General features: G+C 34.2%; 1 protein-coding gene across 1 annotated transcript in view; it reads right to left on the minus strand.

Annotated features, from left to right (window-relative positions):
* The window catches only part of Reep3 (receptor accessory protein 3), an 88,997-nt gene continuing 74,047 nt past the window's right edge, over positions 1-14,950 (minus strand). Inside the window, exons 6-8 of the mRNA XM_005339810.3 lie at positions 11,097-11,244; positions 4,059-4,204; positions 1-3,478 (exon numbers count right to left, since the gene is read on the minus strand). Of these exons, the coding sequence (XP_005339867.1) occupies positions 3,422-3,478; positions 4,059-4,204; positions 11,097-11,244 (351 nt within the window). The 3' untranslated portion in view covers positions 1-3,421. The remainder of the gene's footprint in view (positions 3,479-4,058; positions 4,205-11,096; positions 11,245-14,950) is intronic.

Genomic DNA, 14,950 nt, shown 5'->3' on the forward strand with positions numbered 1-14,950 from the left:
TTGCCACTAATAAAATTAGTTTATTTTATCTTAAAGTTTTCCAAAAATACACTTGTAAATTTACCCACATACTTGGATAAAGATAACCTTTACAAAGATATTAAAATTTTGTAAATTATTCTCTTTTAGCTGTTAAAGTACACAGAGTAGAAGGTGTTATAAAAGAGAAAATGTTAAGTCATGGTCAATGCTTGAAAGGCACTAATACACATTAAATCTTCAGAATATTAAAATATTAAATTTTAAAGATAATTAGGGGAAAAAGCTGTGCCTTCCTTTCAGAAAGCTTTAATTGCAAATGATGTTTACTAAGACATATTATATACTGAATACCACAATAACAATGAATGATCTTCTCAAATTTTACCTAATTGCTTTACAGATGAATCAACCTATACAGGAGAAAACACAGGAAACTGCTTTTAATATATATATATATATATATATATATATATATATATATATATATTAGCTCCCCAATTTTCGTGATATTAAAGAAAAATTAGCCCATTCCAATTAAAAAGTAAAATTTACTTGTATTTAATATTAGAATAATATATTTTAATAATATAAAAGTTCAAGCATTTTCCAAAAATACAAACTGTGTTATTACAAAAAAAGAAAGAATGAAAACATATTTATCTAACCATCATTTTATAGTAATTAGAATATTTACATACTTTATAATACTGTAGAAATCTTTGGTGGTGACATATGAAATAAGATCCCTGAAAACACACTGATAATTTTGTTCCATCAAACAGTGTAGTCAAGTATTTATAATAAATAATGGTGGCAGTATTATTTTTTTAGCCAAATATGCATACACAGTGAGGTGTGTGGTGGGGATCTTATGTCAGACTTGGGTGGGCTTATATTATTACTTAGCCTGATAGGCAACACCAGAAACAATACTCTAAAGAACAGATCAGTTCTTACTTCTAAAGAAACTTTTGAAACAGTTAAGTAGTAGTGAGCAAACTGAATGAACAAATAGTAAAATAAGATACTGGCTATAATTTCTGAATAAATTCCAACAGCTACCAAAACACTTAATATCTAGGCCTCAAGGAGCAGTGGAGAAAAGCAAGGCACTGTGGTCTAAGGATAAATTTACATTTAAAAAAAAATCAGTGAACTTAAAAGGAGAGAGAGAGAGAGAGAGAGAGAGAGAGAGCCCTATTCTACCTTAAAAGAAATAAAAATGTGTAGGTTTATTTCACAAAGATCAAAAAAGGAATGCTAAAACACATTAAGGTGACAGAAACTCTAATTTAAGAAATGTAAAATGAAACGAAAATGATAGGAAATAAAAAAGGTAGCAACTATGTGTAAGATACAACAGTAGAAATATATCAGAGGAAGGACTGTGAACTTGAAGGAGTATAATTAAACAGAAGAACTTTGCATTCGTGAGACAGGTATCTTTGATGAAGCATTTTGACCCTACAAGATAAATAATTCTTTCAATTTAAAATAGTTTGAGTTTACTAAAGGATGGTGCTTTTTTGTTGTTGTGGTAGTACTTATTCTTTTTTAATTTTTATTTTATGGTGCTGGGGATTGAACCCAAGAGCCTTGTACATGTGCTCTACCACCAGGAAAAGTGTAATACTGAGATTAGATTTAAAAAAGGTAAAATGGCACCAACCAGCCCCCATAGATAATATTCTTGATACAACGTCACTTACATGACCTTATCAGGCAATTTGAGATGACATTGCCTCTGCCTAGGAAGAGCAAGCACAGTGTAGCATTTATATTAAGAAGTCTAGTATAATTAGAATTCATAGGAATTTTGAAAAGGAATTAAGAGTCCTTCCAGAAGCTAAGAGGCTAAAAATTACTCAAGATAAAGATGGAGGTGTTCAGAAAGTTAAATTTTGGGAGGAAAAAAATAGAAGTTTTATTTAGTGTGAATGTGAGATAGTCCAGAAAATATTAAAGACTAATATGGATGCAACATATGAATCACACCAAGGTACTCCTGAGTAAACATTGAATTCTTGGCTAATACTCTGAGGAGATCCTGAATGTATATCACCAACTGGCTCCCTTTCTTAAAAGGTAGAAAGGTCAATGATCTCACAAATCTCTCCCTCTGTGTTCTCTTGGGCAAATAAGCAAAACAGTCAAGTAAATTAGCCTGTACAATTGGATTACTGATCACTAAAACCATCGCCAAAAATATACTGACTTAGGGATCACAATACATACTTATCAATGTGACCTAAAAAAGCCTCCAAAATCTTTTGGATTAAAACATTTTTTAAAATAACTTCTGATATACAGGATTAATGGTGTCTGAATTTGTATCGGCACTCATCTTCAGAGAATTATCTCAGCCAGAAAAATATTCAAATGATTTGAGTCAATGCCAGATTTATAAACCAGCAGCACATATTAATGCCAAGCTTGTGAATGGATTGGCTGGTGGATTATTTTATGAATCAGAAGAGATCTAAGTACTATACTAATCTCTAACTCTATTTCACAAAAGCTACCATTTTTAAAAGCTGAAAATGTAATTGGTGTTGACAAAAATATACTAAGTTCAACTACATTGTACAGCTAATTATGGAAAACTGGTTAATATTTAAAATAACTTTTCATTTGTAAAGGAAATAATTAAAATAGCAATAATTGAACAGTTAGTTATATTTTCATATTATAAATCCAATGAATTTAACAAATGAAACTCACAGAAAGGAGATGATGAATTTCAAGGTATAAATTTGCCATGTCAGAATAAGACAAACAAGCATACAGTGTCAACAAAATTTAAAGTAATGTACAGTTGTAAAATAAGTAAACATTTTTCAAGTGTGCAAAACTAGTCAGGAAAGTGCTACGTGGATACCTGGTTTTCAAATATTTGTTTCAAAAAATTTCAATTAATGGTGGAAAAATGAGAAAATATTATAAAAGTAAAAATTAAAGGAATATACAAAATATACCTTATTATCTTACATTATGTCCTTGTTATATCATTGCCTGATCAGAGGCCTATTTATTTACTATCCTCATGTGATAGAGATAACATATATAAAGGTAAACACAATGTTTAATACCACAAAAGTTAATGTATCCTGAACCATAAAGAATCTTTTCAAGTATAGTGTGGGTCTGTGTTTCATCTAATATCCCAGGCAATCAGTATTGTTGATGAATATGAAAATGCATAACATGCTTTTCTGTAGTTTTTGATGTACGTATATTAGTAGGCCTTGCATATAACTACCTTTTGTAGTCAATATTTGAAAGTAACTGTTAAAGAAATAAAGCTATGTAAATTCATGAAAGTAATTCCTATCACTACCACAATTTCAAGAACTATTTTAATATGTAAATCCTGAATATATCATATTAGAAAATGAAGTTGATGTATTAGCATTATTTAAGATATCTGAAGTATAGAAGGCTAAAAATACACCTGTGGTCTCTTCTTCACTTTATATTTTAGTGAACCATACCGCACCTGAAGAGAGAAATGTGTTATTAAGAATTTGACTGATTATTTTTAAAAATAAGACAAGATTTAACAGTTCACAATCATAGGAATTTTTAACTTTCTGATACAAAGAATAAATTATCTTGTAAGCATGTATAGAACAGCACTTCTTATATACTCATAAAACATACACTGTTATTATTTATGTTTTGCTTTGTATAATGTTGGTGAATATTGATCTGACATCCTTTTCGGGCATAGAGAAAACATCATTATGGAAAAACTTTTATTATTTATTCACCATGTAAGGTTGGTTGAAAGCAAAAATATGTAGTTAATTTTTTTCAGTAGCACAAGGCTGGCACTGGGTATTCATGATAACCATGTGATGTACTGTGTGGGAATACCATTTTCTACTTATACTGGAAGACTAGAAATTTACCACTTTCAAAATTCCCAGAAAAAAAATTTCCAGAGAATTTAATATACAACTGCTGCTCTATCATTCCAACTCTTCATTTATGGATCATTAATACCCTAAATGATAATGCAGCAGGGAAACCCCCAAACCCCAATCATTAGAAAAACAACTCTACACTTGACTAACCTCCTTGCGGCCTTTGATGGTTTTCACAGATTTCATGCTTTGTGATCTCCGAAGCCCTTTGTGTGTTAACATCTCATCATCTGAATATGGCCCATCCGCTTCTTCATCTGTTTTTTCACCTCCATCTTTTAGTGGAATTCCATAAGCTAAACAAGTTGTCAAAAACAGCATGTTTTGGTAAAAGGATACCAGTCAGCACTGGCTCTTCACCTGTGGACGTTCTCTGCATATTCTGCATTTGCTCAGTTCCCCTTCTCTCTCATTTGGAATGTGCTCCCACCTCTTGCCATTAATCTTTGCCTTCTGCACTATTCTAGAAGATCATAACTCATTTCCTCTAGGATTCCCTGATCATTCTTATTTTTACTATACATTTTTAAAATTATTTTTGAGCAGTGACTCGTGCATCCTGTTAAACAATCAGAGAATATAATGAGACATATTGCGAAGTATCTTCTCATCTTTTCTCTTTTTCATAAATTCAAAAAAACCCAAGCATTGGTGTGTTTCAGTTTGTCATGTGTACCTTTGACTTTTAGCAATTAAGGTTCCCTCACCCCATATAATCTCTTTTGTGAAGACTGGGAATGGTAAGGTGAACTAAGAAGACCCAAAGGGGCTTCAACTTTTGGCAAGGTAAGTTCACTGGGTACAGGTAATGGGGAGGTTAGACCAACCCTGTTGCACTGAGATAAAACCCAGCCAGACAGGCAACAGTAATTAGAAACACCACAGGCTAAGATGACAGATGTTAGTCAAGAGAAAACAACGAGTATCAGGAAGGTCAGTGAGAGAGCACATGGTGGGTGTGCTAATAGGCTGTTATGTGTAACTATAAAGACTTAACTATTAGCCACATGCAAACATCCAGATAATTAGGTCAGTATTGTGAGGAAGTCTGAGAGTATCCTGAGGTACAAGAACTTTATCACCCCTGAAGCACAAGTTCACATTAAGAGATACCAGGAAAACTTATCAATACACAGACTGCTTGAAATTCAACAGGCTTGGGGTGGCACTTGGATCTTGTTCTAACAAGTATCCAGATGATGTTTATGCTAATGACCCTGTTTTCTGAGGGTCCTAGACAGAGAACCAGGTAAGGGCCAATCTAAGGCAGTCAGACCACTGGGTGGGTAGGTTATATAGATAGAGCTGGCGTTAAAAGGCCCCATGAAGTTTCAAATTCTTCTTTAATAAAGATAAGAAGCATACATACTTAAATCATCAGGTGAGGAAAAAGTAGAAAGGTTTCCGGGCTTAGGAGGAGGCAAGAGATAGACTCATTGCACGTGAAAAAATATATACTGAAGAAATAATGTGAACTCACTAAGAAAACCACACAAGAGTTGCTAATATGCTTCTTACTCTGATATGTAAACTACTTTAACTGTATGTTAGACAAGTCTGATTTTATGCTGTTAGATGTCTAGGCTAAAAATTAAAGAGGAGTTGAAAGCAGAATTGGTTGTCATTTAGGCCAAGATCTTTCTTTTCCTGCAGTGTTCAAAAGAAGTGTATTCTGGGAAGAAGAGACTGTATAAGCCCAGGGCTAGGGCAGCAGAGGAGTAAAACTGCTTGGAAGGAGGAGGCCAGTGTGCCCAGGTCAGCGCCTGGGGTCATAGGCCTGTGAGAATGTTCTTCATGCAGTAGTAAGTGGGAAAAATTGCACACATATAAACAAAGGAAAAAAAAATAAAAATAATATCATCATATCTCATGGAAGTTGACTTGTAGATAATTCTAAACTTCATTTTCCCTTTTCTTTAATTTGCAAAATATTTATTTTAAAATTATACTTCTGTAACTGAGGAAAACAAACCCGAAAAAAATTGTTTGTAGGCTGTCATCTCTAGATTATTTATTACTAAGGGGCTGAGGATAGAACTCTGGGCCTCCCACAGGTTAGACAAATACTCTGGTCACTGAGCTATATTCCCAATCTGGATTATTTTTCTACTGCTGTGCTTACATAATATTCCTAATTCCAGTACGGTAAAACACAATAAGGAGTCAAGGAGAGTCAGAAAGTTCTCTAAGGTCACAGATGTGGCATATAACTACAGTTCAATAAACAGTCTTTGCCATTTTAGTTGCTTCTCATATGATTAATATTTGGAATGTCATTCAAAAGGTGATTATACAACATATTCTTTCCTTCTTTTCTAATTTCAGCTAAAAAAATCTTACTTTCTAATTATAGTCTCAGGAAAAGAGATGGTTTGACTTGTTATTCCACAATATTGTTTAAATTCTATTATGTATGAGTCATGTACTAAAGTATGGGGATACAATGATGAAAAGACACAGCTGCCTTTTTCTCCCTTCAAGAAACTTACAGTCCAACAGGGGAAACAGGGTCAAATGGGCATTATGATACTATAAGGACAAGGTGCCAGGGGAGCACATAGTAAGGAGAATTCACTCAGCCTAGGTTCACTCAGGTTCAAGAGAAGACCTTTAGGAGATAGTGGCTAAGCTAAATCCTGAAGAGCTTGTGATTCCACACAGTTAGGGCATGATGGAGTGGGAGAATAAGATTGGGAGATATATACCATGCTATCAAATTTGCACTTCACAAAAAGAAATGGGGTGGGGGGGGCTTGGAAATATTTTATGCAGAAGACTAGCATGACATCTGGGTTGCGTAAAAAACTGCACTTTGGAGAATGAATCAAAAATGGTTAGGCTGGGCATGGGGGCTCATGCCTGTAATCCCAGTGGCTGGAGAGGCAGAGGCAGGAAGAGCTAAAGTTCAAAGCCAGCCTCAGCAATTTAGTGAGGTGCTAAGCAACTCAATGAGACCCTGTCTCTAATAAAATACAAAATAGGGCTGGGGATATGGCTCAGTGGTTGAGTGCCCCTGAGTTCAATTCCCGATTACTCCCACCACCCCTAAAATGGATAAGACTGAAAACAGGGTGCCTAAGCAAGTAGGTCTGAATTGACATAGTCCCAAGAGTGAGGATACAAAAAGTAGAGTAATTCGGGGTCTATTAGGAGATGAAATTGACAAATTTAATTTAGTAACCTAATAAAAATCCCAAATGAAGAGAAGGAAGATACTGAGTCAAGCCAAATACTTCATTAAAACATATATATAGGGCTGGGGTTGTGGCTTAGTGTAGAGCACTTGCCTAGCATGTGTGAGGCACTGGGTTCGATTCTCAGCATCACATATAAATAAATAAAGTCCATTGACAATGAAAAAAATATAAAAAAAACCCTAAAAAACAAATATACAATTCAAAATAACTTTATACATATTAGTCCATTTCAATATCTAACTGTCTCTATAGTATAGGATCAAAACACACATACTGTTTTACTGTTAATATTTTCCTTACAATCTGAATATATTTTCATATCAGTAAGTATATATTGACATTATTATTCTTCATGGCTAATAAATTACCTTTTTGTTTAATAATTTTTCTAAGGTATTTGTCAAAAATTTGATTTGTTCTAATATTTGTTATTTAATTTATTTTTGGCAGTACTGAGGATTGAACCCAGGGTCCTACACACGCTTAGGCAAGCAACTCTACCACTAAGCTACATTCACAGTCCTCTAATATTTGTTATTTTAAATGAGATGAACTTTATTTTTTTATTTTGTCAGTACTGGCTAGGGCCAGGTATGGGAGGCAAGCTCTCTACCAGTGGGCCACATCCCCAGTCTGAGATGAACATTCTCACATATATATCTTTGAACATTTGTCTGATTATTTCCTTATGACGTATTCCTCGAAGTTTCTTGCTGAGTTAAATGGAATGTATTTTGATGATTACTGCCAGATTGTCATCCAAAAGGATTATTGCATTTTAAATTCATACAGCATGCACAAGAGTGTTTGCATCTCAACACATTTTCTGTGGTGGTTTTAAAAATACCCATGAATTCCCTGACACTCTTTTTCCCTTTTCTTAAATCCTTTGTACCTACTTTGACAAATGGCTTCCAAAAATGTGGTGGAATTCACACTGAAGGACCTCTGCCACTTTCTCTTGGGACTCTGACTCTGGAAACTTCTACTGCCAGGTGAGTTAAACTAAGCTCAGAGATCACAAGAGAGAACATAGAGACAGCTGTTTGCCTCTTCCTGGCTTAGACATGTGTGAGATGATGACTCCAGCCTCAGCTGCTCTCTGATCACAGCTGCATGAGACCCTGAACAAAAACTGCTTTGCTGAGTCCATTCATCCCCCACATGCATGAGCAAAATAAGTGACTGTGATTGTCTGGGCCACTGTTTTGGAGTGGTCTGTTATGTAGCAACAGATAACTGGAACAGTTACCAACATGAAGCAATGTTAATTAAAAGCATTCCCCCCAAATCCAATGAGCAAAAATTACTACTATTGCTTTTTTAATTGAAATTAAAAGTGTTATTTAAATCAAACAGCTGTGATTAAAATAAGTAATATTGACGATCTGAAACTGAAAATATTTTTTCATGTATTTGTTGGTCAGTTGTACTCTTTGTAGGACTAATAACTGGTTTGTAAGGGTTCCTGGATTGTCAAAAATCTGAAGCCCCTGGGTACGGTGGTGCACACCTGTAATCCCAATGACTCAGGAGACTGAGGCAGGAAGATCCCAAGTTGAGACCAGCCTCAGCAATTTAGTGAGGCCCTAAGCAACTTAGTGACACTGTCTCAAAAAACAAACAACAAAACCCCTCAACTCCCCTGGCCAAAACTGGGATTCTAGCTCAGTGGTAATGCCCCCACAACACACACACACAAACACACACACACACACACAAACACACACACACACACATACACACTCTCTCTCTCTCTCATATAGGTATATATACTTTGCCTGTAAAATACAATGAAAATATTTCTGACAGTTTGTGATTTGTCTTTTTCTATTTTGGTGTGTTTCTCCTCTATATGTTGTCATAAATCTGAAGCCTCTGGATACGGTGGTACACACCTGTAATCCCAATGACTCAGGAGACGGAGGCGGGAAGAGACCAGCCTCACTCAGCAATTTAGTGAGGCTCTAAGCAACTTAGTGAGACTATTTTTTTTTTTTAAGGTAGAAAAGTCCCTCAAACTTTTCTGTTATGAATTCTGATTTTGGTGTCAGGCTTAAGAAAGTTTACCCATCTAAGAGAATAAAATTATACACAGGAATTTCCTACTACATGGTTTCTTATATTCAAATCTTAATCTTAGGTTTGAGGCAAGGTATAATTTCAATTTATACCTCAGTTTCTAAGTCTAGCAATTATCTTAACATCATCAGTTATTTTCATATATCTTATGTTATTTTAAGTTCATGGTTTGAAATGTAACAAAAAGAACTAAATAAAACCTATGTATCTTAAAATATTTTAGTCACACAGGGTGTGCATGGTAGTGCACTCCTGTAATCCTAGTAACTCTGAAGGCTGAGGCAGGAGGATAATGCAAGTTTGAGGCCAGCCTGGGCAACTTAATGAGATCCTGTTTCAAAATAAAAAACAAAAATGGCTAGAGATGTAGCTCAGTGGTAGAGTGCCCCAGTACTGCAAAGAAAAAAAATTTAGTCACACCAATTTAAATTTAATAAATTAATATCATAAAAATGTTAGAATTTTCATATTTATAATCCCATTTTCATTTAGATAATTGGAATACAATTCTTAACCCATTCTAAAATATGAAAAAATTGCTGATAACAGTCTAAGACAAAGCAGAACCCATAATCAAAATCAATATAACTAATTTAAAATGCATATTAAGATAAGCCTGTTCAGAGCTATGTTTTCAGTATTAATGTATTAATACTTACGTTGATGGCTCAAAGTTCAATGGTTTCTCTTGCTAAAAGGTATCACTATCTTAATCAATGGCTAATGCTTGATTACTAGCTTTTAGATAATAGCCACCAACTTTGTAAAGTTATTCATTCTTGTGAGAACTTGGAAAAAATTTCATTATTTTTCCTTTGTAAGGAGAGACTATTGTTTTATTTTTTCAAAGATTAATTATGAAGAATAACTTAATGTCCTTCAAAAACAACTTTTACTTTTTAAAAGAAAACTTAAATAATCTTGTATCTCACGGACTTAACACTTTAATAGGAAAGTGTAGAAGACCTCAGTTCTCAGGTTTGCCTTGAATCAAAATTTTCTTTCTTCTTTTTTTTGGTGCTGGGGATTGAACTTAGGGCCTTGTGCTTGAGGGACAAGCACTCTAACAACTGAGCCCCCAGCCCCTCAAACTTTTCTTATCAATGACAAAATATTGAAGAAATTTTGTTTTATTTATGTATAAGCTTCTAACAGCACGATAGTTTTTTTATAGCTACATGACACAGCAACTGTAACAATGCTCACAATTCACAGAGAATATGCAAACAAGTTAGCTCCTGAACTAAAAGATGGAATCTCAATACATTTTCTACTGGAGTAATCCTATTTTCAAATTGAATCATCTTTTCATCAGCTAAAACTTTTTATCTTGTGAATCAACATCCTTACAACATAAGTGCTGTAAGTCCACAGCACTTACAGGAAAGTGTGCTTAACTCTAAAACTCCTTAGATGTCAGTACATAGTTAGAATATTGATCACAGGTCAGAACTAGTGCTGGCTGGTGAGGAGGCAACCACACCCATGGCTTCTAAAAATTCATGGCAGCAGAAGAGACTACTGCTATTTTCTTTTTAAAATATATATTTTTAATTTTTTAGTTGTAGTTAGATATAACACCTTTATTCTATTTATTTATATGTGATGCTGAGGATCGAACCCAGGGCCATGCATAAGTGTGTTACTGCTAAGCTACAACCCCAGCCTCACTACTGCTATTTTCTTAGCTGCATGATTTCCACAGTCAATGAAAGGCAAAGGATAACATTATTTAGAAAAGTTTGGAGAAAAAGAGCTATAATTAAACATAAAACTAAAAAAATATAAGCTTAAAAGTAAATTTTATTTACCCAATTTCTGACAGTCAATAGTTGGGTACAACTATAGTACCCAACTTGACCCTCAAGCCCAATTATGAAAGGACCATATATTAAAACAAATAACACACCTGCTGATTCACTGGGGGTTGGTTTGCTTTTCTTTTTTGCTTCTGGTAAAGGCTGATATGGTCTTTGTCCCACAGGCTCATCACCTTGTATAGCTGTTAAATCATGCATACTGAAACTTCTTAAACGTTCAGTTATGGCTCCTTGGCTCTATTAATAGAGAAGTGATAGATCCAGAAAAAAATACTTTATAAACTATCTAGTATGCTTGCATTTAACATTTAAATATTAAGACATTTTATTATGAAACATAATAACATTTTGCTATATTAATAACATCCTCAACCATTTTATTATCAAACTTTAAGAATGAAAGTTGAAAGATTTGTATAATGACCACCACATATTCTTTATATTTTGCTATTTGCTATATCACATATCAACTATCTGTCAATCCCTTTCATTTTTATGCCTTTCAAAGCAAGCTACAGCATTAATATATGTCACCCAGACATTTCAGGATTGTATTTAATTTTATAGTACAAAAAAATGTGTGATGAGATCATCCTCAGAGAAAAAGCATCCATAATTTTGAGTCTTGACTCAGTATTCTGGATTAGTGATACCAAAATTACTATTTTGGGGCAAAGTTTATGATTTAGGAGATCTTTTCAAAGTGAAGACATTGTTTTAAAGCTAAGCCAAGAGTGGTACTAGCTCTTCCTAGAACAAGGCAGAAAAATTTAAGAGCCAAAGAAATTTGGATATATAATGAAATTCAATTAATAAATACACTATTTGGTGAATATTGTATAGTGATTACTATATGATCTGACTTTAAGTTATTTTGCTTAATAATATGAAAGATACTACACACAGGTGGGAATATTTAAACATAAATGAGTAAAAATGAAATAAAATAAAAATTATTCCTTAACTGCATTAGTCACATTCCAAATGCTATAGCTGCATGTGGCTAGTAGTTACAGTATTGGGCTGTGCAGATAGAGATGTTCTCCAGGGATGTTTTCTATAGTGTTTCCATCAAAATTCAATGATTTTCCTCATTGTACAGTTTGAAAGTTACATTTTCTGAACTTTTCATATATAAGTATACCCCCCAATTATAAAGCTTTGTGAAAAGAGAAAATAATTTCTAAATTTACCTACTTTAAATTTGTATAGCATACAGATGACTCATTTCTTATTTATAGTTAGATTAAAATATTCTTCTGAAGGCTTTTTACACTTATTATTTCTTCTTTTCACACATGAGAATCTATGATTGCCTCTAGTTAGAAAGTTACCATAGAAACTCATGGTTAAGCTCTAAATTTCAAAGTCAAAGGTACTACATACATTTGGGTGTTACTGCTAACTTGTATTTTACCCTGAAGAAAAGGTCTTGATTCATAACTTTGGGTTATTGATACCATATTATATCAAAATGAAATCCCATTTACATACCCCACTTGAGCTTTGAATTTCTACCCTTTTAAAAAAAAGTTATAGATGGACATAATACCTTTCTATTTATTTATTTATTTATTTATTTATGGTGCTTGCTGAGGATTAAACCCATTGCCTCACATGTGCTAGGCAAGTTGCTCTACCACTGAGCTACACTTTCTACCATATTTTAAAAATCATGATAAATAATTACCAAAGGATTTATTTCTCCACAAAACAATTGGATTTTATACATTTAAAAATATTCTATACTTGCTTCCTCTTTGTCAGATATCATAATTATTAAACAGATGGTCAATAGTATACTGCTGAGATACACTGCAAGGAAGTGACCAGTGTTTATCTGAAATAGATGCCTTGTTTTTTCAGAACTGTCATCTTCTTTATCCTACCTTTGTATTTGTGTGCCCTTTCTCAGTAATTAATGTGTTATAGTGTAAATCTTAAAGGCCCACATGTTATTCACTTGGTCCTTAGTCATGGTACTGATAGGAGATGGCTGAGTATTTAAGAGATGGGCTTGGTGGGAAAAAGGATAGTTCAAGAGAGGTGTGCCCTTGAAGGGGATATGGAGATCCATGTCCCTTTTGTTTACAGTTTTTGCTTCCCAGCATCATGAGGTAAGAGCTTTGCTCTTCCATGATATGCTGCTCTGCCATAGGCCCAAGCAACAGGGTCAATCAATAGTGGACTAAAGCCTCTAAAGCTCTGAGCTGAAACAAAACTTCTCCTTATTTTTAAGTTCATTATTTCAGATATTTTGTTACAGAAACAGAAAGCTAACTAAATATCTTCAACCTGACTGAGGTGCAATTTCCAAGGCTGGCTATACATACTAAACCCTCCCACTCAAGAAAGTACATTTTGGAATACAAATGAGTGAAAGTGTCATTGAGTCAGTCAGCTTAATAATTATATCATCCAAAAACTTTGGTACCTGTAAGTATAATCAACAAATATCTTAGAACCTAGATCACAAATGATAAACTCATACACTATTGTTATTTCTATTGTTGCAGTATGAATAGTTGCCTCTAGAACAAAATTTTAGGAAAATAGAGAAGGACAATTTAAGGTGCTTTTCTTCTCCTAGTGCATCTGATATCGTTCTGATATTGAGCAAATAGTAAGAGAACTAAACATTCTTTTTATGCCTCCCCTCCTTTTCCTTCATTACTCTTGACTGCTAAACAGTTCTCCCTAGAGAGCAGTATTTTTTAAAAACATTTTTTAGTTGTAAATGGACATAATACCTTTATTTTGTTTATTTTTATGTGGTATCGGGGATTGAACTCAGTGTCTCATGCATGCTAGGCATGCACTTTACCACTGAGCCACAATCCCAGCCCCTAGACAGCAGCATATTTTAATGTGAACACTGAAACTTATAAGCAGAAGTTCAGCAGCAAACTACAGGTAAGGTCATGGGCATCTCCATGGATTGATGACACAACCCACAGGGGCTTTGCTTAAGGTTTAAGTTAGAGTAAAAAAGCCTGAGGCATCTGATGGAGTATGTGTGAGTGTGTGTAAAGAGAGAGAGAGAGAGAGAGAGAGAGAGAGAGAGAGAGAGAGAGAGAGAGAGAGAGAGAGAGAGTGTGTGTGTGTGTGTGTGTGTGTGTGTGTATGTGTGTGTGTGGTGTCTATTTATTGCCTGGATTCTACTTTAGTTCTTGAGTAACTAACCCTATTGTTATCAATGCTCTTCAAGGAATGCCAGGTCCTAGGAAAAAGCAAAAAGGGGATGTAACTCTTCTTTGAGAAACCCCAATACTTCATCAGCTATTATCACTTTTTAAAACTGGATTTGCCACTACACACACACAAACACACACACATTTTTTTTTTAATGTTCCCAGAATAGAACTAATATGAAAACAGAGAAATAGTGTAGTTTCATGATCTTCAAAAACATAGCTAGGCATGGTGGCACATGCCTGTAATCTAGAGGATCACAAGTTTCAATTTAGTGAGGCCCTAAGCAACTTAGAGAAACCCTGGCTCAAAATAAATAACAAAACAAACAAACAAACAAAAAAGGGCTGGTAATGGGGCTGGGATTGTGGCTCAGTGGTAGAGCATTTGCCTAACACAGGCTGGACCCGGGTTCGATCCTCAGCACCACATAAAAATAAAAGACATTGTGTTGTGTCCATCTACACCTAAAAAATTTAAAAAATGAGTTCATCACATGAGTTTTACCTATTAGAAGGTAGGGAAAATGGTATGACCTTTCTTTTCCATTGTCTGGACAAATATTCTCTTTTAAGAGGATGATCCTAAGTAGTTGAATATTCTCAAATCCTTTCACAAACAGCCATTGAAACAGAGAGCAACATGTCAGAATTTCTGACCTAATCATGAACATTTAAGTCAATTAGATTTCAGCAATTTTACCAATAAAGCTTTAATTTCTATGATAATTGACTTTTTATGCCCACTAAAG

This window comes from Ictidomys tridecemlineatus, chromosome 1 (genome assembly GCF_052094955.1).
Source record: "Ictidomys tridecemlineatus isolate mIctTri1 chromosome 1, mIctTri1.hap1, whole genome shotgun sequence".
NCBI lineage: Eukaryota > Metazoa > Chordata > Mammalia > Rodentia > Sciuridae > Ictidomys > Ictidomys tridecemlineatus.